Source organism: Miniopterus natalensis, chromosome 9 (assembly GCF_054644295.1).
Source record: "Miniopterus natalensis isolate mMinNat1 chromosome 9, mMinNat1.hap1, whole genome shotgun sequence".
NCBI classification, from domain to species: Eukaryota; Metazoa; Chordata; class Mammalia; order Chiroptera; family Miniopteridae; genus Miniopterus; species Miniopterus natalensis.
Genome location: NC_142089.1, coordinates 5,414,433 through 5,437,279, shown reverse-complemented (window position 1 = coordinate 5,437,279; position 22,847 = coordinate 5,414,433). Strand labels below are relative to the sequence as shown.

Genomic DNA, 22,847 nt, shown 5'->3' with positions numbered 1-22,847 from the left:
AGTTCGCTCTATCGATCTGTCACCTGTAGGTTGTCTCCTCTTCACGGGCTCACTGGGAAAGCAGGGCAAGACAGGGTGGGGCCTTATCATCACTGCCTGTCCACACTGTCAGTCGAGGGTGCTGGTCCGTGTCTCCCAGCCCTGGGCAGGACCCGTGTGCCTCTTCTCCTCACTCGCCTTGTCTCCCCACCACAGGCCCCGTGGGTTCCCGATGGAGAGACTACAGTGCCTTGGCTGTCATCATGGCGGGCATCGCATTCGGCTTTCACCACCTCTACAAGGTAGGTCTGCCCTTCCCCACGGCCCCCTTGGCACTCAGCCCCATTCTCCCCTCTCCTGAGCTTTATCTGGATGGAGGCTCTCATTCCCTAGCACCGTGGCAGGAGTGGGGCTATGTATAGAGGCAGAATGTTCTAACCAACACTCTCTGGAGGTTCAAGTCCAGGCCTTGCCCCACCCTGGACAGGCGTGCTTGGCAGGTTTAGGCCCCACCTCATCCACTGGACTGGGCATCTCTCCTCAGAGTCTCTGCCCCATAGTGACTGTGGGCCCATCAAGCCGCAAGCCATGTCAAGTACTTAGAACAGTGACTGGCACGTGCTAAGCAGCCCCACATTTGAGAGAGTGACATGGCCGTCAAGAACTGGACAGTGGAGCTCAGCTGCTGGTGTTGCATCCTAGCTCTACCACATGATAGATGTGTGACCACAGGCTCAGTGGCTGCATCTGTTAAATGGGGACAATAGAAGCTACCTCAAGAGACGGCTGTGAAGCTCAAAGGTGCTGCTTTGAGGAGTGCTGTGGCCTGGCACATAGCAAGTGCTTTGTACACCATTTTTTCTACTTTAGTATTTAAAACCAGTTTTGAGCATCTTATCATAATCACATTATGGGGTCTACTTTTTGTCTCCTATATACTGTGTTGGAATCCATGTAAATCTAGGATTCCCCCAGACTCTACAGTCATCCCTCAGGGTCCAGAGATCATTGCTAACAGCAGAGCTGCAGGTATGAGCCAGCATTCACCGCCTTGATACCAGGTACTAGCTACTAGGCACTAACTGATTGGAAACACATGAGTCTCTTCTAGAAGATACAGAGCCAGGGTGGGTCCCCAGAGACAGAAGGTAAAACATGGCCAGAGGACTTGCCCCCTCCTGGTCCGGGGGAGAAGCCCCCTTCCTTCCGAGGCCACCTGCTACCTTGCCCCAGGCTCACTGTTGTAACTTCCAGCACGTGAACCGTATTTCAAGGTTGCACTCTGGGATTCTTAATTTTTGACTTCATACAAAAGCTAATGACAGAGTTGTAGCAGAATGTACAACAGTTTTTTCTGTGTAACATCTATTCTTGGAGTTGGAAATTTCTGTGTCAGAAATCCAGAAGCAAAATGTTCTGTGTTCTGGGCCGCCCCTCCCTCACCCTGATGCCTCCTCTTCCTTACCCTGTGTGTGGAAAACCTCCTTCCGATCACTGACGGCACAGATTCAGGCTGCGCTTAGCACTGACCGTCTGGGGCTGTCCTGGGGTGGCCTGTGGTCTAACAGACAGGGAGCAGATCAGTTCTCGGCTGTAAAAAAGAAGAGAGACGTGGGAAGATCGGTCACAGTGGTGACAGGAGAATTTCTAAAACATTTGCTGATAGTTTCTTTAAATTAAAAAAAGAAAAGGAGAGGTAAACTGTCATCTTGCTTTATAAATACTTAAAGATTTAGGCTGGGGTAGTGTATGTGTCCCTCCCCTTGGCATTTCTGATCTCGGAAATGGAATTTTCAGTTTGTTATATGTATAAGAATTTTTTCCCTCTTTTTTTTAAATATCTACTCTTTCCTTTAAAAAAAAAAATATATATATATATATATTTTTTTTTATTTATTTCAGAGAGAGGAAAGGAGAGGGAGAGAGAGACAGACAGAAACATCAATGATGAGAAAGTCATTGGGGATTGAGCCTGGCAACCCAGGCATGTGCCCTGACTGGGAATCGAACCTCGATCTCATGGATCCTAGGTCGATGCTCAACCACTGAGCCACGCCTGGCTGGGCAAGAATTTCTTAACTTTTGTACTTAGGAAATTTTCTACCTGGAGTGTAAGGCTGCATTGGACAAGTTTCGGCTCAGTCGTAGGCAATGACTCACATGGTGGTCGAAAGCACTTTGCAGAATAGAAAGTGCTTCTGCGCGTGAGCCCAGTAAACCATCCCCACTTAGGAGCCACTCTTGAAGTGTGCTCTCCCACAGCCCCTGGGAGGGCCGCTCTTCCTCCCAGTTCAGAACCTTAATGGAGATGTTGCTGTCTGTTTTCCTACCTGGGGCCCAAGTGGAGTCAGAACCGAAGTTCTCCCTGGTCATGCCAGCCAGTTCCCACACCCATCAGCCCACACGGTGCTAACCAGGGCTCGTCTCAGCCTCTGAAATGGAGGGGCACCGGGCCCTGAGCTCTTGGACCTCAGAGTGCATGTCCTTTCATCCAGCTCTCCCAGTGGCCGCCGCTGCCCACTGGCTACTCCTTCACATTGCAGAGCAGGCAGCAGTTACCAGCTGCGCCCCACCTGCCTCTTCCCGAATGTTCCACGGCCTCATCTCCCCAGTCTGGCTTCCCGCATTCAGGGACCCCAGCTTGGTTGCCCTTTATCCCCATGGTCACTTCCTTCAGATTCTGCCCCTTTCTCCGTTCTGCCCCTGGTCTCAGTTCTGGGGGAATCTGACTGCATCTGACTCAAAGGAAGTTTGTTGTGAGGATTCAAGGCTCAGTTTAGAGAAAGGTGAACCCCTTCCAATGCCTCAGCATATCCATATACTCTCCCCTCATAAAAGAACCAAAGGTCCAGAAACCTGCTGTGGATTCTCATCTAGTTTCTCAAGTGACTTATTCATTCACTTTTACTCACTTGTTTCCGAATGGATAACCCATTCACGTGGTTCAGAGAAGTACAGAGGCTGCCCCCTCCCAGCAGAATCACTTTCTTGAATAGCCTTTCACATTTTTGTCTTACAAGTTTTAAAGTAGAGTTTGAAATATTTTTGTTACAGAAATAGTGCATATAACACCATTAAGAAAACTAAATAAAAGAACCAAAAAAGTTTTCATAGGCATAAACCAGGTTGATTTTGCTCATCTCTAGTCCCTGGCCCTTGTCCTTATGCAGACGGACTTTTTACGCGGCTGGAATCACAGTCTGGTACCTTTCAAACATCTCCTTCATTTATGGTGTTTGCTTAGAGAGTTTCCAGCCGGGGGGTGGCAGAGAGAAAGCCGGTCTGCAGTGAGATCGCTGGACAGTAGCCCAAACCCTCACCGCCCCTGCCTCTTGCAGAAACACCTGCTGCCGCTCATCGCGGGCGGCCGGGAGGACAGGAAGCAGCTGGCGCGGATGGAGGCGAGCCTCGCCGAGCTGAGCGGCCGCGTGGCGCAGACAGGTGAGGATTGATGGCCCCGCCCCGCGCGCCCCTCCTCGGCCTCCTCCCCTCCGCGCCACTCTATGTGGTGACTTCATTTATCTGCTCTGAGAATCTGTTCACATTTGCAAATGAAGCCGCCGTCATTTCGGTTTAATTTGAAATTGCTTGTTTACTGTCGGCGCGGCCTCAATTAATTATGTTTTTACGGAAAGGCTCCCAACCTCAGAATATTAATAAGGGGAATAAAATGACAGCCTTTCTAAGGGCTGTAAAGTTCATTTTTAATTTCTGCTGCTATGAGGTTTTCAGGGGGGTTTTCAGCGATTTTCCCCCTTCCCTCTAAGAATCCGTCGCAGGGTCAAGAGAGGCTGTAATTACTGTGGCTCCCGGGACCCTGGCCACCTCCTCTGTCATCGACTCCCGGGGCTCGCGTTCATTACCCGGTGCCCCGATGATGGCCCAGATTAGCTGGGACCTGTCGCGCCAGAGGTGGCTTTTCTCCTTGATAAACTTGTTTACTAGATGGAGTCTCTGAATCTAAAAACTCAGGCAAGCGAGAGAGCTGCTGTCCCAGGCAGCCTGAGAAATCCCCCAGCGTGGTGGCCCTGAGGCCCCAATGAGGCCACCTTGGGGTTGGATGGGGAGGGCAGGAAGGAGCAACAGGGAACCGAGATTTGCAGTTTTCAACCACTCATGGAGGTTGTGGGATCTGAGGTGCATCTCTCCCGGGACTGGAGACTGCATGAGTTCTACAAGGACACAGGGAGGCCTAGGATGCGGACATGACAGAAGTTGGAGAGCCAGGCAAATGATCAGCAGATCTAATTAGAGGGGAGAGGTTTTGGACAGATATACTGCTGACCACGGACAACGGCACAGTAGGAAGATGAAGCAGAAAGACTGGAGGGTAGGTGCAGTACAGGTAGATTGCCCAGGGTGCAGATAAATCATCTGGGCTATGGGCTTCGGTGTCTGCTGATAGATTGCATGCTGCAGCTTAAGGAGAATCTGTGTGTCATTTAACAGACACCACTGCTCTTCTCTCCCAGTGACTCAGTTACAGGTGACGTTAGCCTCTGTCCAGGAGCTGCTGATCCAGCAGCAGCAGAAAGTCCAGGAGCTCGCCCATGAACTGGCCACAGCCAAGGTACTGGTCCCTGCCCCTCTCCCCTTCCAGGTATGCCCTGCATGGCTCTTTGCTCTTGTCCCTTCACCACGTTCCTTGGAGTCCAACTTGGTGTTTTCTCATGCTGGTTATACAACAGGCCCACGCTGCCCTCGTAGAGAAGAGGCATCAGCGATGGAGGCCATCGTTCCTGTCTCCCTGTCAACCTCCCAGCAGGAGGGAGGAGCAGCAGCTCTCTGCCCATGGCCTCTCATGGTCGCAGGTGCCCCAGCTCTGTAGGCAAAGAATGGTCTCCACCTGCACGTTAGGTTGCAGGTCACAGTTGCCAAGAGCGCCTGGGGGTAGAAAGTGGAGGGAGTGCCAAGGCACTGGGCCAAACTCTGTGGTGACACCCAGGTTCTCGAAGCCCAGGTCTCGGGGTCAGGTAACCCCCAGTGGAGTATAGTGCCAGCTGGAATTGACTGGGGCAGTTTCCATGTCTTACTTCCGAAATCTGAAGCTGTCTTAGTAATATCAGATCCTGGGATCAGGCTGCCTGGCTTAAAATCTTCGTCTGCCGCATGCTACCTGTGTGACCACAGGCAAAGCACTTAGCCTGTCTGGGTCTTAGTTTCCTCATCTGTAAAATGGAGTTGTAATGGCAGTCTCCTTCATTGTCCTGATATGCTCTGAATAGGCTCCAGGATTTCAGGCTTCTGGCCTGGGTTCTGTGGGTGTGTGACAAGGTCATTCCTGAGGCATTGTCCTGGACAGACGGGTCCAGGAGATAGTGGTCCAGTGACTGTCCGCCCTGCTCCATGCCTGTCTCCTGTGTTGCTTTCTGGCTGCTTCCACCACCCAGTGCTCTAAGGACCCCATTCTGAGTGGCTCCCAGGGAAGGACCCACCCCAGTGGATGTGAGCCTCTCTCAGATCTTTTGCATTTGTAAAAACCCAGCGAAATGGGCATCTTTTCATTTCCCATGGAATCAGGGGTGCCTCCTGTGAAGGGGATCCCCAAGAATCCCCACCTCAGATATCCCCACATAGAGGGGCTGCCTGCACTTCCTCCTCAGGTGGTGCCGTTGCTGGGTGGCCACCTCCAGCCACCATGTACGCCCGAGGGGCGGGTGGCCCATAAAGCACCCAGAAGGCCGGTTACCACCCTGCCCTACGATCCTCTATTATCTTTTGGAGTGGTGGCCTGCCAATGGCCAGAAGCCATTCCGGAAATTGGAAAACTGTTTTCAGACCTTAACCATTAAGATTAAGACCACATGTTGCATTTTAAAAGGGGAGGGGGCCCAGGATGGTGCTTGGTGGTTGAGAGGCGCCTGAGCTTCTTATGCTGTTTTTCTGATGGTCCCCCACCCGTGCCCCCTCTCACCCATTCTCTCCTGTACTGAAGCGAGGCTTGTAGGTTTGGTACTAAACCCATATGTGTGAAGACTGGTTACCCCATAAACCAAAGACTCGGAGCTGTGTTTTCTCAGCTGTAATATAAGTTTTTATATCTGGCTTCCAAGCTCCTACTGCAGCACTGTAAAAAATTAAAAAGAAGAGCATTAAGTAATTAAAAAACCTACATAAAACTGAAGGCTGGGAGTTTTCTACAACTGTTTTTTAAAGAGACTGGCTAAAAAGCCCCAGATGTCAGATTTTATTTCTAAATCCTGGCATCTGGCACCACATGCGTTTGGAAATCTGAGTCCTTTGTAGGCCGGTGAGTGGAAATTGCTCCCCTGTTAATGGGCTGCTATAGCTTTCAAGGCTTCAGAGAAGCCAGAACAGTGGCTCCTGGGCCTGTGCTATCTGGTGGTCTGGAGTGGGGCCCCCAGGGAGTGTGTGTGAAGGCGGGGGTGGGGGTGGCGTTTGCACGCTTGCTCTCAGACTCCCCAGCTTTTCCTTCCTGAGCCCTGCGGCCTCTCAGAGGAGCTTCTCCCTGCAAAGCTGTGCTGGGTGCTGCGAGCCCCGCCCCATGTCAGGGGCCCAACAGAGGCTGGCAGGAATGTCCTGTTGTCCCCCCCCCCCGCCCCCCGCCACAGCCTGGGCCCCCCACATCCTCCTCAGCTTACCTCTGGGGTTGTCTGGGTTGTTTGTGTCAGGGAGGCAGGGGCCTTGCATGATTAACCTGTGCGCTTGCAGCCACCTCGGGGGAGCCCCCAGCCCGGATGGTGCAGGCCCACCACCTGAGGCCCCCATACCTGAGGCCTCACACCTGGAATAGGCCCATAAACACTTCATAGGCAGCTTGGCCACTGGCAGCTGCCATTTGGGGGAACCACCAATTTCCTCTTCTCCATCCATCCATCCCAACCAGATTTGCCAGAGAAAGGGGGTCCCTGAAGTTTATATGGAGACAGCGTCACACTCTGAGGAAAAGGTATGCGAGGAAGGATGGTGTTTGTCAGAGATTGTGGTGGCTGTTTCCTCCGCGAGTCTCCTCGGGGAAGGAATCGACATTCAGTCCTAGGACAGCTCCTTTTTCTCTGCTGAGCCTCAGTGCTTCTAAAACAGCGGCTGTGGATGAGCGGCCTGGTTTTGTAGACAGCAAGGTGCAGTTCGGGGCCTGACCTTACTGGGCCAGGGCTGCAGGTCTCTTAGCAGCTCTGGGAAGTGCACCCTGGGTGCAGCCTGTCTGCGGGGCCTGCTGGGGATGCAGCTGGGGAACCGGCTAGTTGGTGTGGGAGTGGAAATTGACTTATTTTACTAGTTTTGTTTAATGGAACACACCCAGTGGAGGCCCCGCACAGCGATCCGCAGGACCCTCCCAGCCGCAGCTGCTGCTTCAGCCCGTCCTGCCTCATCTCTGCCCACCCCCCTACCCCTGGACAGCCTCTCAAGTCCATGCAAACACTTTGGTTTGTATCTGTAAAAGATACGGACTCTTGTCACTGTGTCATTTCATTTTACATGACCAGAATGCCATTGTTCCACCCAAATACCTGTAATGATTCCCTAATACTGTCATTTAAACGGAGAGACCCAGGCAGACAGTCTCCTGAGTGGGCTGGTGCACAGGACAGAGTGGCCCTGGGTATACCCAGGGTCCTCGAGGTCCAACCCCTCCTGCCACCCCAGCTCTGAGGGCGCAAGGGAGGCAGCACTGTGATCCTGTTCCCCTGTGTTTTGACTTTCAGGCCACCACATCCACCAACTGGATCCTAGAGTCCCAGAATATCAATGAACTCAAGTCGGAAATTAACTCCCTCAAAGGGCTTCTTTTAAATCGGTAGGAGTTGAGAAGGCGGGGCTTCTGCTCGGATTGGCATGGGGCTGGGGAGTGGGAGCTCCCCGTGGTCTGCCTGCCCATGGCTGGGAGGGGGCGCATCGCTCAGGGGCCCTGGCTGGGCTGCATGGTTCAGGCATTGGGTTTGGGAATCTTTTGAGCTTCACCTTTCCATCCCCAGTGGGCCCCTCCCTCCCCTGCCCAGGGTGACAGTCTGCAGAGCCCATAAGAATTTTGAAATATATACAGTCTCTGGGCCCCGTCAACACCTGCTCAAGGAAAGCAGGACCTCGAGCAGAGGAGAGCGTCCCATCCCTCCAGGCAGGCAGGGCTACCTCCTCCTCCATCCTGGTCCCAGCTGGTCCCAGAAAAGGTCCCCACAGAGGGCCGGGATCCTTAGTTTGGACCATCCTACGGTTCAAGGCAGGGGCAGAGCATGCCTACCTCCCCACCCCTAGCCTTAGTTTCCCTCTGCAGAGACAGCACCTTCCATGAGCTCCTCAGGGGCGGTGCTTTCACCTCTGAATGGATTGCTTGGGACCATCTGGGATTTTTTTTGTTTTTGTAATCCTTACCCGAGGACATGCTTAGAGAGAGGGAGAAACATCAATCCGTTGCTTTCTACACATGCCTGACAGGGGATCGAACCCACAGCCCTGGCATGTGCCCTGACTGGGAATCGAACTGGCAACCTTTTGGTGCACAGGACAGTGCTCAACCACCTGAGCCAGTCCAGCTCGTCAGGGACTGTCTAGTTTTAAAAGTGAAAGGCCTGTGCCGTGGGGCATGGGGTGGGTTGGTCACCTGACCTGCGGGGCTCCCAGGTTGGCCTTGTGCGGGCTCACATTACTTTGCAGGGCCAGCGTTTAGTGGGGGCTGTGTGAGGCGAAGGCACAAGGTGGTTCTTCACTCAGGGTCAAGGATGGGGTCCCAACCAGAGGACCCAGCTCTCCAAGCCACCTATTCCCAGGCCTTCTTTGAAGAAAAGAACTTGGCCTTGAGGGAGGTGTGGCTGAGCTGGGGGTTGTCATTAGGAGAAACCCCTTGTGTTCCCAAACCTAGGAGACAGGAGCCCTTGAGCCAGGGGACAGAGAGCAGGTGTTGGCTAATATTGGAGCCAAGAAATTTGTAAATTAAATTTTTCCTTAGCGTCCATGATGCTGGTGATGGCCGAGGCTCTCCATGGGTGGGATCTGAGGAGGAAGAGCTATCCCGGCCCCAGTGCTGGGGGGCACAGGGGCAGCCAGGAGGGGAGCAGGCCTTTGTCTTCTTGGCTCGGGCAGAGATGGGCCGCCTGCCCTAGAGCTCGATTTCCAAGCTGTTGCCAAGAGGGCCTGACCTCCCAGGTCCCTCCCGGACTTGGCTTTGGTCTGGGCTGGCTGGTGGCCCGGGGCCTGGGGCGGGAAGCAGGGTTGGGGAGCTGATTTCCCTGTCAAGTGTTGAGCTCAGAGGTTTTCTAAGAAAGTGCACCAGTGCCACCCTTCTGGTTTTTATGTGTCTGACCCAGAGCAGTGGCCCCCTTTTGTAGTGCAGTAGACAAGTTAAAGTTGGAGGCCCAGGTGTTTGGGGGTCCCCATCCTCATCTGCTCCCTCTCCTGGGGCTGGAGGTGGGGACGGTGTAAGGACCAGGGGGGAGCAGGCTCCAGGGCATGGCAGACCCCCCAGGGTGGCTGTCCAGCAGCTGTAAAGAGGGTCCAGGAGGCCCTCTGTGTGGGGCAGGGCACTCTGCGGGCAGCCCTGGCCTCATCTCAGCCGGTCCAGCCTCCAGAGGCCTTGGTTCTGAGAGGAGGAGGCTGGAGGGGAGCTGAGGCTGGCTGACTGAGCTCACTTCAGTCCCCTGCTGGGTGGCGCTGTCTCAGAGCACTTGGGATCGGGAGAGGAGGGTGTGGCTCCGCTGCGGGTGGGGGCCCCAGGACTGGTCATGACCCTCTCCCCCCTCCTCCGCCAGGAGGCAGTTCCCACCCTCCCCTTCGGCCCCAAAGATCCCGTCCTGGCAGATCCCAGTCAAGTCACCGTCACCCTCCAGCCCGGCCGCCGTGAACCACCACAGCAGCAGTGACATCTCGCCTGTCAGCAACGAGTCCACGTCACCCTCGCCTGTGAAGGAGGGCCACAGCCCCGAGGGCTCCACTGCCAGCTACCACCTGCTGGGTCCCCCAGAGGAGGGCGAGGGCGACGTGGATGTCAAGGGCCAGGTGAGGATGGAGGTGCAGGGCGAAGAGAAGAGCGACGACGAGGAGGACGAGGGCCACGTGGGCGGGGAGGACCGCCGGGGCGTGCAGCGGGAGGATCGCCGTGGCGGCGACGGGCAGATCAACGAGCAGGTGGACAAGCTACGGCGGCCCGAGGGTGCCAGCAACGAGAACGAGCGGGACTAGGCCCAGGTGTCCCTGGAGGTGGCCGACGCCCGGCCCTAGCCCCTCCTGGGGCTCCGGGAGGCACTTTGAGCCAGCTGGGGGCCTGGGGCCTGGGGCCTGGAGCAGTGTGAGGCCTGGGCACCCTGGCGCCTGCACGCAGGGCTGCACTCTGTCCGCCCAGCCTCCTCTCACCTGCCGCTTCCTCAGCTCAGCCCGGACAGCAGCCTTGACCTTGTTCCGTCAGTGAGGCCCCTCTGCCGGCCTCCTGGACCCGGGCTTGTCCAGGTGTGTCTGCTGAGCATCTTAGCTAACCCAGCACCGTGCATGACAAGAGGTAGCTCTTACCTGACTCCTGCCCTCAGAGTTGGAGGAGCTGCATTGACCAGGTGCCTGCTGTCCCCCTCCTCCCCTCCCCCCGTGGCTCCTCCCTTCACTTCTTGCCGGGGCCAGGGCTCTTTTCTGCCCCCAGGGCTTCTTTCTCTCTGGCGAGGGCCTCCCAGGTCCCACAGCCAAGTCCTGGGAGACTGATGCCGCCTGTCCCAGCCCCACCATGTCCTGTCTTCCCAAACCAATGAAATCACACTGCACTTCCAACTGTCCCGCTTGCCGTCGTGGCTCAGCTACCGCCCCTGTGGCGAGATGTGGCTGTGACTCCTGCATAGGAGCCAGGCATCGGGCCTCTCTGTCTGTCCTTCCCGTCAGAAACACATGTGCATTGTGCGATCAGGTATAGGTTCAGAATATAAGACACGACTGTACATAGTTGTAATAAATCTGAGTTGCCACAATTTAATTCCTGCCTGCTGCTCCCTGTCTGCTCACAGCGCTCCCAGTGCCTGGGAGGTGGGTCATGGCTGAGGCTGCACCAGGTGAGCCCTGGGAGGGCCCGGAGGGGAAGGAGGGGATGCAGGGGCCCAGCTGGGCAGGTTTCTCAGGCTGCTCACCCTGAGCCTGGAGGGTTTCAGCCTCAGCCGAGTGTCGAAGGGCGACATTCTGGTCCAGGAGGAAGGGACCTCCTGTTACTGTATATAGACCTGATGTGAGTGTGATGAGCTCTCCTTCCTTAAATGGATGAGTGTGCTCCCAGGAGAGTGTCTCACTCGCTCTGCCTCCCCCGTCTCCTCTCCCGCTCCCGCCCTGCCTCCCTTTAACCTTCACAGCATTTAGCTAAACCCAGGAAAACAGCACGAGGCTCCTTCCAAGGAGTGCTCTGCACCCTGCAGCCACAGCACTGTGCTGGGCAGGCGTGGGGACGGCATGGTCACATCAGGGTCCTTGTGCAGACACAAAGGCTTTGGAAACTGCAGAGACTGCTCTGGCTGCTGCGGAGGTGGGTTCTTTGCAGTGCTATGCACCCCTCTGCAGGGAGCCCTCCCCTGGCCTCCTGACACCACTGCCTGCCACCATGGGCCCTGCAGCCCTGGCGAGGGAGGACAGCCAGGGCCCAGGGCCAAGGGGTGAGTGACTTGGTGTTGGGACTGTTTTGTCTCCGAAACATTTCACCTCCTGCCTAGGCTCCTTTCTAGGGCTCCGGGCCCAACCCCCTGCCCTGGCAACAAACCCCTTCCTGACTCTGGCCCAGGGGCCACTACGGACGTGTTGGGTCATGCTACTTGGGCCTCTCTCTGACCTGAGTGTCCACCCCTGGCTTGGTTCCTCACGTCTTATCTTTGACTCTTGCAACCTCACGTGACACCCCTGCAGTATGTTTTCCCGCCATGCGTTGCTAGGGACAAGCAGAGCCCACACTGAGAGTAACCTCTGCCTCCCTGCTGTTCCCAGAGAATCCAGGTTCTTGGTCCCCTGGGCCACTAGCCTGTGGTCATGAGCACCCCCTTGTCCAGGAGCCAGGCAAGAAGACGGCTGGTCTGAAGCCCTCTCTACGGGACGGGCCTCTGATCCCAGTCCTGAGTGGCCATTATGGGGGTCTCTCCCTTTAGCTTGGTGACCATTTATCATCATCTCTAATTTTCTAGGGGTTTGTCCTGCAGTGGGACCAGACAGGATGACCAGAAGGCAGATGGCCTGGGTGGAGACACAGCCAGAGCTGTGGGGGTGCAGCGGGGAGCACCTGCAGTGGTGAGAGGTGGCCCTGGGGCCTCACCGTCTGGAGGCGGGGTGGGGGGGCGTGTTCTCCAGCAGAGGGTCCACAGGCACTCCTTGAGGAGAAACCTGGGCTCCAGGCCTTTGGCCCCGCGGGTCCTGAGCCCATGTTGGAGTTTGAGCATAGAGAGCCTGGCCTGATTTCAGGCAGAAAACCCCTCCCCAAAACGGCGTGAGTGCTGCCTAATAAAGGCAGCTGTGGACGGAGGGAAAACAGCCCTTTGAAAAAAAGCCTTTCATTAGAAAAATAATGCATTTCATCCAAATAAGGTAAAAATATTTGGAATGGGGCAGAAGTGAGCAGCAGGCAGCGCCTGTCAGGCCCTTTCTGGAAGGGAGAGATTATTATACCCAATTACAATGTATTTTTGTAGTCTTTCAGGAAAGCCCTCATCCAGTGCTGGGAGCTGGGAGGCTGCCTGCACCCTCCTGCCCCAGGTCCCGGGTTTGCAATGCCCCGGCAGGCGGGGCGCTGGGTGCATCGGGCACATCCCAGGCTGCCCCTCCGCTGCCGAGCCGTCAGCTGGCCTTCCTCCGCTGAGGGGACCTGGGCCCGGAAGGGGAGCACTTGCTTGGGGGAGGGGGTGCTGAATTTGTAAACGTATTTACAAAAAAAGGTGTTTAAAGGGAACAGAGTACAAACCCCTTCCCCCCATGTGGTTTCACAGGTGCAGGTGTGCTCATAGGTGTGCCCATGGGCTCGCTCACTGTCTGTGTCTCTCTGTGTCTCTTATTAAATAAAAATGGGAAACTCCTCTACAGTGTTGTGTGACTTGCTTGTCTCACTGAAAGTGAGTCCTGTGTCCTTGGGGACTCACGCCAGGTGGAGTGGAGGGCTCTCTAGAGGCTCTTCCTGGCCCTCGGTGCTCAGCCAGGACCCTGAAGCACTGGTCCTTGAGGCTTATTGCCCCTCTCCTCTGATGATTGCCCCAGGCTGCCCCTGCCCCGGCCCAGCCCCAGCCCCAGCCCTGCCTCTGTCCCAGTCCAGCCTCAAAGCCCAAGGAGGAAGGGCAGGCAGGAGACGTTCTATGTGGGGCCTGCCAACCTGATCCTCAGGAGTTTACTTAATCCTTGGTGTTTCTTGGTCTGTTTGTTTAAAGCTGTTTCTGCCAAGGCACCCAGAGAAGAGGTTCGGAGGCTCCAGACGGAGCAGGCGCAGGACGCCCCTGAAACCTGCAGGTGTGACTTCAGCCTTAGGTCGAGCACTCACCTGGGGGTCGACCTGAGTCCTTGCTGACCCCTTGTACCCCTCTCTGGCCCCTGCTTTTCCTCCTACACAGGCATTTCCCACCCCTGCTGGGGCAGACGCTTCAGGGTGCCGTGCTGAGGTGTGACCACCGCCTTCTCGCACCTGCTGCCCCATCCCCACCGCACTCCAGCCCCAGCCCCCGCCCCCGCTCTGGGCTGCTGGGTGCCTCTCACCTGAATCGTGAACAGCGTACTTCCACCGAGCACTTGGAGTTGGTGCCTCTAGGAGAGATTTTACTGTTTCATACGGAGACCGCTGAGGCCTTCCCCTGCTCCCTGGCAAGTCTGGAAGGCTCTTTACAGTTCTCAATGCATCTGGAAAACTCAGGTGCCCGGCTCCCCCACCCCATCCCACAGCCCTGGAGAGTTGTCCCCAGGGGCCAGCAGTGCCAGGATGCCTCGGACAGCCCAGAGTGGCCACCAAGGGGCTGGGGAGGCAGGGCAGGGCCAGGGGTCCTTTGGTGGGAAGAAGCCTCCCGAGGTGGGGGTCTCCTCCAGGGGCTGGGGTTCACGGTGCACAGCAGAAGCAGGTGAGGCGGGTGCTTCAGCTGCCACCTGCCCGTGCTGGCTGGGGGCCCCGTCTGCCCTTCCCACGGCCTGAGGTGGTTCCTCCCTCCCAGGGGCTGCAGGCCTGGCCCGTTCATCCCTAGCAAGATCCCCAAGACTGCTGTCCACCTGCTCCCTGGAGGCCTGACCCTGACCCTGGGGCTTGGGCCAAGGCCACCTGTGGGGCCAGGTCCCCCTCTCATGAAGGTGGACGGACAAGCTGCCTTTACCCAGGTTGACTGGGCATGCCGGCCCCACACCCAGGGAGGGGGCTGCCCTGTCGCCGCCGGTCCAGGTGGACTGGGGCAAGGCTCCTGTGGGTGACTCGGCTGTTAGTAGCACCCAAGCCCCACCAGGTCTGTGGGAGGTGGGCAGGCTGTGGAGCTCAGCCTGAGCCTGTGCAGCTGGCTCTGGCTCTTCCCAGGCGGCTACGGGAGTCTTGAACCTGCCCCAGCTGGGGTGTAGGAGCCTCACACCACTGCCGCTAATTAAATCCCAGGGTGAAAACATGTTTTACTGCACTTCCTACTGAGTCCAACAACCACAGGAAGGGTTGTGGGGCCTGCGCCCACTCCGCACCCCTAGGGTGGGGCACCGGCCCAGCTGCAGGCCCCTCCCTCCTGGGGGCGGGAGTAAGGACAGTGGGCAGGTGCTTGTCCCACGGAGGCTTTCCTGAGGGGTGCCTGGTACCCAGTGCCCCTTCCCTGGGCTGGGCACAGGGCCCTGCCTTGTCCTGCATCTCACTTGGGTGCTGGCCCTGCCCGTCCACTGTGTGGGGGTCTGCTGAGGTCCACCCTGGGCCCAGAAGACCTGGGGGCAGTTGAGGAGGGGGCAGTTTTGGGGTGTCTGCCCTGAGTGCCCATCTGCCCCAGGAGTCCCTGAGAAGCAGCCAAAGTTGGAGCCCCTGGGAGCTGCCCCCCAAAGCCCCTGTGGGCCTCACCCCTCTGCCCCCCGCTGCAGCACCCGAGGGAGCCCTGTGGTCACACCACCTACCCACCCAGCTGAGGTCCGGGCTTGGCTCCTTGCCTCCCCTTGCGCCCCATGGGAGGGCTGCTCGGCCCACCAGGGCCCGTGAAGCTCCCATAATGGTTTTAATTTGTTGAACTTGTGTTTTATCCCATAAATTAGTCACTGTTTTATTTAACAGAATCGAGATATCCACAAACAATAGGCGAGTTCCAACTTGAACATTTTAATAAGACAGAAAAAAGTATATATTTTCGCGTCTGTTACAAACATATTTATGTAAATAGCCTGTGGGCTGCGTTCCAGGAGGAAAGAAGAAAGGGAAGGGCCCTGCGCTGGGCGGGGGGAGGAGGCACTTTGCGGTGGGGATGGTACTGAGCTGGGCGGGTGTGGACCCGAGGGGCGTGAGGGCGAGGCAGCCCCTGGCCGAGGTCCCAGCCAAGGGAGGAATGCGGTGGACCTCACCTTCCCAGCCCCGGTTCCCCCCTCAGGACAGTGGTGTGGCCACTGCCAGAGTGTGACATCCAGTGAGATGTCCTCAGAGAGGAAGAAGGCAGTGGGCACACACCTCCCCTCCGCGAGGCCCTGGGATGTCTGGCCACCTGAAGGTGAGCTCCGGGCAAGGCTGGTGGGATGGTGCCGATGATGGTCACCATTCAGAAGTGTCAGGGCAAGGAGGCGGGAGGCCTGCATTCTGGGTGAGGCCCCTCGGGAGGGCTCCTGCCACCCATGCTTCTGGGGGAGCCCCCAGCCATGGTGCCACCAGGGCCTGGGGCCTGTGGCTACAGACCCAGGACTCGGCCCCCTCTGACTCTGCCCCCGCGTGCTGCAGGCAGGAGCCGAGCCAGCATCCGGATCGGATCCGGGTACGGGCCGTTCCCAGCCCGGGCAGGTCCCTGCAGGAAGGAGGAAGGAGCCGAGGGAGGAGGCAGATAGATGACCCTGCCAAGCGCCTGCCAGTGGCCCTGGCTGACAGAGGGGGCTGCCCCGAGTGGGGGGCCTGGGAGCTCTTGAAGCCTGGGGAGACTTTGCCGGAGGCCAGAGGCTTCCATGCCAGTCGCCTCTGCCCGAAGCTGGCTCCCGAGTCTCGTGGGGCCTTCTAGCAGGGCTGAGAGAGGAGGTCACCCCTGAGGCCTGCCAGGCCCAAGACCCCCACCATCTGCCCCCAGCCACCTAGGAGAACGTGACCTGATCCCAGGGACAAAACGGGTCTTTCCCCTTCCCTGTGGGGGTCAAAGGGTCACTGACTCCCTCCTTCCCCCCTGCCCTGGAGCACACAGCTCCCTGGGGTTGTGCTGTCCTGCCAGCTGCTTGGGGCTGATTTCAAAATAAAAGATAACTTGATAGATTTTTTTTCCAGTTTTTATTGAGTGAAAATGTCAAACCTTGCATCAGTCATGCAAAAAAAAAAAAAAAAAAATCAAATAAATAAAACACATATATTAAATTTCTAATAGCACTAAATTCAAGTGGAAAAATATTCAGTTCTTAATAACCAGGTGCCGAGGAGACCAGATTCAAGTAATCAGAGCACACGCTGTTCAGTTCGGTTCTCACGTTCTGCAGTTTTCGTCTCAAAACCTCTCTATATATCTCTATATATCTATATATGTATATACATATAGATATATACACACATATGTGCATACATATTATTTTATATTTATATATATACACATACATAGCTATAAAACATTAAAAAGAGCATTGGTGGATCAAGCATTGTTTTCCCCACAGAAAGAAAATAAAACGAAAATTACACATTAAAATTCAAAATGAGCTAGCGATGGCTTGTAGTCCTATGTGCAATATGAAGGTTACAGAAGGCTAGACTTCGCACTCTCAGGGTCTTCTTTTTTCTTTTTTTTTTTGATTTTGCTACATTGAAAAATGTTTTTTTTTTTTTTTCCTTTACAAAACTCCTTCCACAGACTCACCGCTTCTGTGGCCGGGCACAAAGTCTGGGCGAAAGCTCAGCAGCAGCACGTGGTGCCCGCAGAGCCCGGGAGGCTCTGGGGGGGCTGTTTTAGAAACACGTCGCCCGTGGAACCAGGTCCGCCCCGTCTGGCCGCTCCTCCCTCCCTACCCCTCCCAGCCCAGGTGGTCCTGGCTTTCTGGCTGTGGGCAGCCAGGAGGACAAGAAAAACGAAAGGAAAGAAAAAGGAAACCACTGCCCCCAGCTGGGTCGGGCTCCCCTTGGAGGTCTGCACGGAGGCGGCTCTAGGTGACAGGCCTTCCCCGGGACCGGGCCTTGCTCTCTGCCTGTGGCCAGAGTTTCAGGGTCCAACCTGAGACCAGCTGGTGGCCTGAGGTGGAGAGAAGGTGCACAGGAGGGGCCTTGGGCTGCCTGTCCTGGGCTCTTGTCACCCTCATAGCCACCGGCCAGGCGAGCGCAGGTCAGGTGGGGCCTCCCCGCTCTGGGCTCAGCGACCTGGTGGTCTCCAGGGAGGGGGCGTGTGCATAAAAGGGAACCAAATCTGGGGGGGTGGCGCCAACAAAGAAGCATCCCCAACAAAATAATAAACTGGGAAAGAAAGAAAAGCCCTATAAAGCCACACGCATAACCAAGAGAGAAAAACTCAGATGTTAAATTAACTACAAACTTGTATCAACAGTAATAAGTCTCTTTTCTCTGGCCTCTAGAAAATTCAAGTTAACGTTGGAATCACGCAGCTCCCATCAGTGCTGTGCAGACGGGGCGTCCGACTGCTAAGGCCTCTCCGGCCGCCGGCCCGCGCCCTCCGGCCCGGGGCTGGCGGGGCGGGGCCGCGCCCTCACCTCCCGCCGCCTGATTTTTTTTTTGTTTTGTTCTCTGTAGAATAATAACCTTGACAGGAAAAATACTGTACAGCTTTCTCGCATTTGTTTCCATTTTGAATATGAAAGCCCCAAACAGTCGCATCTTTCGCGTCCCCGCCCCCGGGGCTGAGGCCCGCCCCGTCGGGAGGGAAGGCGGCCTCCCTGCAGCCGGTCCGCCCGCGCCCCGCGCCCTCCCGGCCCCTGGGAGCGGGTCCAGGCCCCGCGGCGGGCGCGGGGCGCGGCGGGGCGCGGCGGGACCGGGGGCTCCCGGCTGCGCTCCCGCCGCGAGGTTTGCCCCGCGGTCCTCGCAGCGCCACGTGCTGACGCCTCCGGCCCGCCCGCCCCCAGGGCCGGGAGGGGGGCACGGGGTCCCTGGCATGCCACCGGTGCCGGCCGCCTCTGGGGGTCAGGTTGGGGGTCCCAGTGCCCCCCAGCACCCGTCCCGTCCTGAGCAATAAGGAATCCCACCGGCGTGGGCGTGGGCGCGGGGCCCGGGGTCCGGCCGCGGGGAGGATCGCTTGGGGCAGCTGCCCGGGCTCTGCGCCCGCCTCGCCCCCGGGGACCCCTGCTCCCCTCGCCCGCCCCGGACAAGAGCACCTTCTATTTCCCTGAAGATCCCCGAACTGCGGCTAGAAAGGGGCCCTCGGCAGCCTGTCCTTCCAGCCGCGGAGCTGCGCGGGCGACGGGCGCGGGGCGGCCCCGGAGCACCAGACGGGGCCCCGCCTCTGCCCTGAGACGGACTCGGGGTCCGGAAGCACCGGCGGGGCGGCGGGGGGGGGGGGGCGAGCCCGCAGCGCCCCCCGACGCCGGAACCGCGACAGACACCTAGCTCTGTACAGAGGGAAGCTTGACGTATAAATACCGTTTCTTACAAAAATTAATAAGAAGAAGAAAGGGCGAGCCCCGGGCGGGCGGCCGTCCCACCGCGCTCGGCCCCGCGGCTACGGCGAGGCGGCGGCGGGGGCGGGGGCGGGGGCGGCGGGCGCGCCGAGGGCCGCGCGCTCCGGGCTGCGCGCCCCCGGCCCCGACTCCGGCAGCGACTCCTCCGAGTCGGTGCGCAGGTCCTCGTCGTCGTCCTCGTCGTCGTCGTCGTCCTCGTCGTCGTCCTCCTCGTCGTCGTCGTCCTCCGCCTCCTCCTCGTTCAGCTCCAGCTCCTCCTCCTCCTCCTCCTGCGACGACTCCCCGGCCGCGGGGCCGGGCGCGGGCGCGGCGGGGCCGTCGCGGGGCGCGGGGCGGTCGGGCAGGGGGTCGCCCGCGTCGCCGGGCTCCAGGCCCAGGCCGGTGGCCGCCCGCTGCAGGAAGAGCAGGGAGCCCCCGGGCTCGGTGCCCAGCGACAGCGAGCCGTCCAGGCCGCCGGCCGGGCCGGGCGCGGGGCCCTCGGCGCCCGGCTCCCCTCGCTCCTGCTTCTCGTGCTTGCGCTTGTGCGAGTCCATCTGGGACATGCCCACGACCGTGTGGCGGCAGCCGGGGTAGGTGCAGTGGAAGTGCGAGCACTTGAGCTTGTACTTGCAGTCGGGCACGGCGCAGTCCGCGCTCGAGCTGAACTGGCAGAAGCCGGCGGCGCTGATCACGTCCTGCTTGCCGTGGTGCTTGCGGTGCGCCGTGACCTTGGTGCTGTCGGTGCAGCGGAAGCGGCAGCGCAGGCAGTGGAAGTGCGTGCTGGTGCCCGAGAAGGGGCAGTCGGCGAAGTGGCAGCTGAGCGACGCCTTGAAGCGCTTGAAGTCGTCCAGCACGAGGTTGTCCACGCGGTCGTGGTGCTGCGCGTGCTTGTACATGTGCGTGCGCCCGCAGAACTTGTAGCCGCAGTTCTCGCGCGTGCAGTGGTAGTGGGTGACCTTGAGCGAGAACTGGCAGGCCGCGTCCTTGCAGTCCTCGTAGAGGTCGAAGCGCCGGAAGCCCTCCAGCATCATGCCCTCGTCCAGCATCTTGCGCGAGGAGGCCGTCTTCCGCCGCTTCCCAAACGGGGACATGTCCTCAATGATCCAGAAGCGCTTTTTGGCCCCCGAGGCCGTCGGCATGGAGATGGTGTTCCCTGGGGAGGGGGAGGGGAAGTCAGTGCCCCTGTGGGCACCGTTCCCAGGATCCCACCCACGCAGGGTCCCCAAATCTGGCAGGGTGGCCAGAGGGCAGCATTGAGGGGCAGCCCCTCACCTGCCCATGGCTGGGGGAGGTCTCCCACTGCACCCCCTCCCAGAACAGCCCGGGAGCCCCAGGCTTCCCCTTGTGCCCTTGCGTCATCCATGTCTGCGGGATGACCACACAGGCCTCTGCCTCTGTGGCAGAGCGAGCAGCTCTGGGGGATGTGGTGGCCGCTTCCTGGCCAGTTTGGGTGGGAAGTGAGGACACGTCCCGGCGCTAATTGAAGCTGAAGGGGGAATCTAGGTCAGCGGAGCGTAATTACCCAAGTTGGATGGGGGCCAGGACGCCATCACACTCGACCTCTAATGAGGGACAGGTGGCTCCTCCCGCCCGCTAACCAGTTTCCTGGGGGCCCACTTGTCTTCCAGTGGGACCAGCCTACTCGAAAAAGGGATGCCAAGTGCCCTGGGGCTGTAAGTCCTTGCCCCGAGGAGCGCCGTCTTCTCCTTGGTACCAGAAGGTGAAGGTCTTGTTGGGGTTCTCTGCCCACAGTAAGCCGGGAGAGGGCAGTTCTGCTGAGGGGCCTGGACTTCAGCAGGGGCTCAGGTGTGGATGAGGGCCTATCTGTGCCCACTGTCCTGGCCCCACCTGCCTCCCTGAACTCAGGATGCCCCACATTGCCAGAGGTGTCCAATCAACTGTGGCTGTGCTTCTGTCACCCCCTTTCTGGGAGGCACAGCGACCCTCAGAGCTTCAGGGTGAGGGGAGACCAGCTCCAGGCTGCAGAGTCACAGGGAAGGGGCAGCAGACCTCAGTTCCTGCCCCACACCCCAGAAACAACAGAGAGCCCTCAGGCCTAGCCCCGCCCAGAGTGGGGGCTAACTTGCTCCACCTCTCTGACCTGCCTGGAAGGCAGCCCCCACGGCACCACCCTGCTGCACTGTCCACCTGGGACCCAGTCACCCACCCTTAGCAGATGAAATCAAGGACTGAATTGAGGTGGGGTCCCTGGCAGGGGGCAAGGGCCTGGGGCCTGGAGATGCAGGTGGGGTGAGGAGTGGCTGCTTTGGGTGTGAGGTCGCGGGCTCCATCTGGTTATGCCAGCAACAGAGCTTTCCAGGGGCTGAGTCCACACGGGGGGGGGGGGACCCCCTGCCCTGCTTTTGGTCATACTCCTGGGCCTGGCACAGTGCCTGGCACTCAGGCAGAATGTGAGGCACGAACGAATGGAGGGAGAGGCAGAGCCAGGGGGTGACACAGCGGGACAGGGGAGAGCAGGTCCCATCTGTGAGGAGCAACAAACGTGGGGTACGATGGGAGGCATCTCTGCCATTGAGCACTGCGCGGGCCTGGGCCACAGAGTCTCCCTCTTCCTGCCTGCTCCAGGGTTGGGGGTTCAGGCTGGTGTCGGGACCCTCCAAACCTGGTTACATCCCAGGCACCAGCAACCTTCCCAAGAATCCCTTCTGCCTGCCTTGTGCCGGGTCCCAGGTGAACTCCCAAGAGCAGAAGGGGCAGGCTCTGCCTGGCTGCAGGAAGCTGGGGGTGGGGCGGGCACAGCCATTTCAGGGCTCTGGCCACTTGCGGAGATGGGGTGAATCCCAGGGGACCCTAGCATCAGTGGTCTGGCCTGCCCAGTGCTGAGCAGAAGCTGAGGAGCAGACCTGGGGTGAGAGACCAGGCTCTCTGGTGTCCAGGGTGCTGGGCTGTGAGGGGCAGGGGTGGCCCTGTCCTTGGCCCGGCAGGCCACAGAAAAAGGTCAGGTCCTGAGTCCCGGCCTTGGGGTTGGCTGGGGCGACAGCCACTGGTGAGAAGGCGTGTGTGAGTTACCTGCAGCATCCTGAACTAGGGGGACGTCACTTTTTACTGGAGTTGGAGTGGCAGTGACGGGCGGGAAGCTGGGCGGGCTGCTGATGGGGTGGGCCAGGCCCCGGGTGGCTCCGAGAGTGGCACTGAGCAGAGAGTATGAGAGACAGGGTGGAGAGAAGAGGCATGGGAGGGAGGGGAGGGGCGCCCGCAGCAGGGCCGGGGAGAAAGGTGGGGTCAGCGGGGGCTGTGGGGCCACCCGGGCAGCCTGGTCGCTGGCGGCGGCAGGAGGAGGAGGAGGAGGAGCCGGGCAGCCTGGAGAGGGTGGAGAGAAGCAGAAAAAAACAAACAAAACAAAAACCAAAACAAAGAAGACACAAACAAAAAGAACCAAAATGAGAAACCCAATGGCAGAAGCAAGTATGATATGAAAATATGTGGACAGATGAGCAGAGAAGTGCCACAGAGAAGAGAGGGGAGGAGGGGGCAGGAGACAGATGGGGAGGCAGTGCAGGAGCGGCCACGGGCTGGGCGAGGGCTGTGCAGAGCCCGGCCTGGGTGGGACCCAGCTCCAGGGCCCCAGGGCCGTGCTGGGGACAATGGCAGAAGCGCCAGAGGAGGCGCCAGGGCTGGGCGGGGCCGAGGCAGGTGCCCACTCACTGGCTGGGGCTGTGCTGCTCTGTCCCACAGCTCAGAGGACAAGCCCGGCCCCCTCCTGGACGCCGAAGCCGAGGGCAGAGCGCTGAGGAGGTGGTCAGGATGGCGGGAGGTGGCCTCACTGACCCACGTCCCAGACAGCTGGCTTTGCTACACACTGGCCTGTCTTCCTTTGTGGCCACCTGACCATGAACTTCCTGTCCTGAATTGGGCCCAGCAGCGCTGGTCTTGAGAGGAGGGGCCTGGCCCAGGCTGGAAGCTCCTGGGTCCCCTCTGCCCCTTCTTGCCTGCCACGCCCACTGTCCCTGTCCCGCTCACCTGCTGCTGTGCTCTCGTTGCCCACGGGGGTGCTGGAGCAGCTTCGGTCCATGGTGGATGACTCGGAGGACACGGCGCCCGGGCTGCAGCCGGTGTAGTCCATGTACTCGTCCGTCTCAGTGTCCATCAGGCTCGAGGGGCCCTGGAAGGAAGCGGGCACCCTGAGGAAGCTGGGCTGTGGACTCTGCTGCCCACGGGGCAGGCTGTCGGTGGCTGTCGATTCGGGTGGCCTG

General features: G+C 58.8%; 2 protein-coding genes across 2 annotated transcripts in view; one reads left to right on the top strand and one right to left on the bottom strand.

Moving 5' to 3' along the window:
- Window positions 1-10,496, top strand: part of PEX14 (peroxisomal biogenesis factor 14) — a 126,674-nt gene extending 116,178 nt beyond the window's left edge. The window contains exons 5-9 of the mRNA XM_016214631.2: window positions 196-281; window positions 3,318-3,420; window positions 4,452-4,549; window positions 7,647-7,738; window positions 9,684-10,496. Coding sequence (XP_016070117.1) covers window positions 196-281; window positions 3,318-3,420; window positions 4,452-4,549; window positions 7,647-7,738; window positions 9,684-10,113 — 809 coding nt within the window. The 3' untranslated portion in view covers window positions 10,114-10,496. The remainder of the gene's footprint in view (window positions 1-195; window positions 282-3,317; window positions 3,421-4,451; window positions 4,550-7,646; window positions 7,739-9,683) is intronic.
- An 8,199-nt stretch (window positions 10,497-18,695) lies between these two features.
- CASZ1 (castor zinc finger 1) overlaps window positions 18,696-22,847 on the bottom strand; it is a 53,303-nt gene continuing 49,151 nt past the window's right edge. Inside the window, exons 17-18 of the mRNA XM_087820783.1 lie at window positions 22,615-22,756; window positions 18,696-19,786 (exon numbers count right to left, since the gene is read on the bottom strand). Coding sequence (XP_087676909.1) covers window positions 18,696-19,786; window positions 22,615-22,756 — 1,233 coding nt within the window. The remainder of the gene's footprint in view (window positions 19,787-22,614; window positions 22,757-22,847) is intronic.